The 2,455-nt window shown below is 38.2% G+C and overlaps 1 protein-coding gene across 1 annotated transcript; it reads right to left on the bottom strand.

Annotated features, from left to right (window-relative positions):
• Positions 1-775: 775 nt before the first annotated feature.
• Positions 776-2,210, bottom strand: LOC123461671 (zinc finger and BTB domain-containing protein 26-like). Its single transcript, XM_045153342.1, is given in 2 exon segments — positions 776-1,420; positions 1,423-2,210. Coding segments are annotated over 2 exon segments (1,308 nt in total). The 5' UTR covers positions 2,204-2,210; the 3' UTR covers positions 776-893.
• Between the last annotated feature and the right edge of the window lie 245 nt (positions 2,211-2,455).

The raw sequence follows: 2,455 nt of genomic DNA, 5'->3' as shown, positions 1-2,455 counted from the left end.
GAGAAAGAAGGAAAGAGAGAATGAAAGGTTTTTTTTTTAATGGAGAACATTATTTTTATTTTGCTCATTTACATGTGCCAAAAGAATTCTGATTATAAAAGCATCAATAAGTTATACATTATAAGCAGCTGGCCTGCTGTTGGGTCATGTTACTTGCAAAACCGTCCATGTTACTACTGTGGTATCACTGGCCTATTTATTATTGATTTTGCTCCTCATGGTGGCCCCTATTTTCTGGAGGTGTAGATGAAAATTGTACTTTGGTTGATGAGAATAATAAGTCCATGAAATGAATTGGGTATGAATATGTTTAAAAGTATATAATAAACCAACATACTTTATAGCCAGCTCCAAGAAAAGTACAAATGGTAGGAAGCAGATTTGTTCACACAGACATGGATAAATTATCCATAGGCAAACAGAGGACTCTGTCATATATTTAGGTCAACAGCAGCATCACCTTATGTCTCAACCTACATTATTATTATTAATTTGCTTTGCTAAAGAAAAATAATATTTACTTTTCCAAGCCTACTATCTACTAATCAAAAGTAGGTGATGTTATTTGTTGGTTCCTTAAGAATGTGCCTGATAAAAAACAGTGTCAGTCTAAGACAAAAGGCAGTATCAGGTAGACAAATGGAATTCTTCCTTGGGAATGGGAACCAGACATCACAGGGTAAATAATGCAAAATAGAAAATGGGAGAGGACAAAAAAGAGAAAAACCACTCTACGTGGTAAGTTGCCTGGTTAATTAGTGTTTTCTCTCACCCACTGTGTGTGACCACCTACATGGAGGCTTTGGAAAAGAAACTATCAAAATCACTCCTAACAAGATTCACACTATTGCCACATTCTCAGTCAGTTCTAATTAAGAGCACTAGGTCTCTACTCAATTCACACAATTACTATCATTCCTTAAGTTCAAGACCACTTGGGCCAGTTTACCTGCGTCTAGGACCTGTGTTGCATCAGGTTGTGGTTGATAACTTTTAGAGTCTGTGACTGTTGTACATGCAAAAGAATCAAAGTCCACTGTAAGGTCTTGCACATTTCTCTCATTGGCATTATCAAAACTGTTTTTGCCATGTAGCTGTTTAAGATGTTTCCTCAACACTGGCTTATGTGCAAAAACCATGTCACAATAGTTACACTTACGGGGTTTATCTCCACTGTGAAGGTTAAGATGATCCTGTAAGGAACACTTCTGAGAAAAGGTTTTCCCACAGATTTTACATTGGAAAGGTTTAATTCCAGCATGTACACGCATGTGTCGATGAAGGTTGCCTTTCTGAGTAAAAGTCTTGCCGCAGAGTAGACACATAAACAGTTTATGCATTTTTAAGTGGTTGGCATAGTTCTCCAGGTGATGAAATACCCTAGTACATTTTGGGCACTGGTGATGCCACTGTAAGAAATGTCTACACCTCGAATATTAAGCCCAAAGACATCTTTTGAAGTCATGCCTGTATAAGAGAGCACATAATTGTGTAGATGGTTGTGCTCTAGTTCACTTACTCTGTTTTCCACAGTTGAATTTATCAGGGAGTGCTGGGGCTCTGATGAATGTAAAGCAGTGGGTTCAGAAGAAATAAACTGGTTCTGATCTTTTTTACTTCTAACCTCTGATACATCCCCAATAGATTCTACCTTAACAATCTGGATATCACTGTCCTCCATATCCATACTGTCTTCAGATGGGTGAATACAAAGTGAGTCCTGCTTTGGAGAACCTCTGGTATCTCCCTGTTGTTCTTTTGATTGGGGAGAAGCACTTTGCGGTTCACATCCCTCTTTACTATCCATTGGTTGTTTTGGCTTTATAAACTTCCACAAGGCTTGTGTGCACCGTTCTACAATGTGGCTCATCTGAAGAAAACACACAGCAGTCAAGTAATTTACCAGTTCCATCTCAGGGAATTCCAAAACACCACTATAACAGGACAAGAGCAATTGTCTCCCCACTTCAGAACTCTGTAATATGGAGATTTTCACCTCTTTGGAATCATTCAGTAAAAACTGGTCCCTTAAGAAGGGGGAACCTGCAGCAAACACAATTTTATGCCCCTGGACCTCAATATCATCTATGAGAACTGTAACATCACAAAATTTATTCTCTTCTCTTAATTTGTTCATTTTTTGTAACATTGAATCTCCATAATTTTCAAACTTGAAGTAAAGGAGATCTGATCTTTCAGACATTTTGGCAGACCGGGGGAAAGGCCACTGTCAGGATCCGGCACCGCCAGGAGCTCCTGCCCCTTGGGGCTACGGGAAGGGGGAGGGGCCGTTTTTTTTTAATAGTTACTTTCCAAGTCCCCTCAGTGGTACCTGAAGCAGTAATAGTGCCATACACATACATGCTCTCAATGAATGTATGTATATACATATACATAGATATATATGTATATAAGTATACATATATATGTATATATATATATTTCCAATTTTTTA

This window comes from Jaculus jaculus, chromosome 6 (assembly GCF_020740685.1).
Source record: "Jaculus jaculus isolate mJacJac1 chromosome 6, mJacJac1.mat.Y.cur, whole genome shotgun sequence".
Taxonomy (NCBI): Eukaryota; Metazoa; Chordata; class Mammalia; order Rodentia; family Dipodidae; genus Jaculus; species Jaculus jaculus.
Note: the sequence above shows the minus strand (reverse complement) of the source record. Positions and strands in the feature narration are given on the sequence as shown.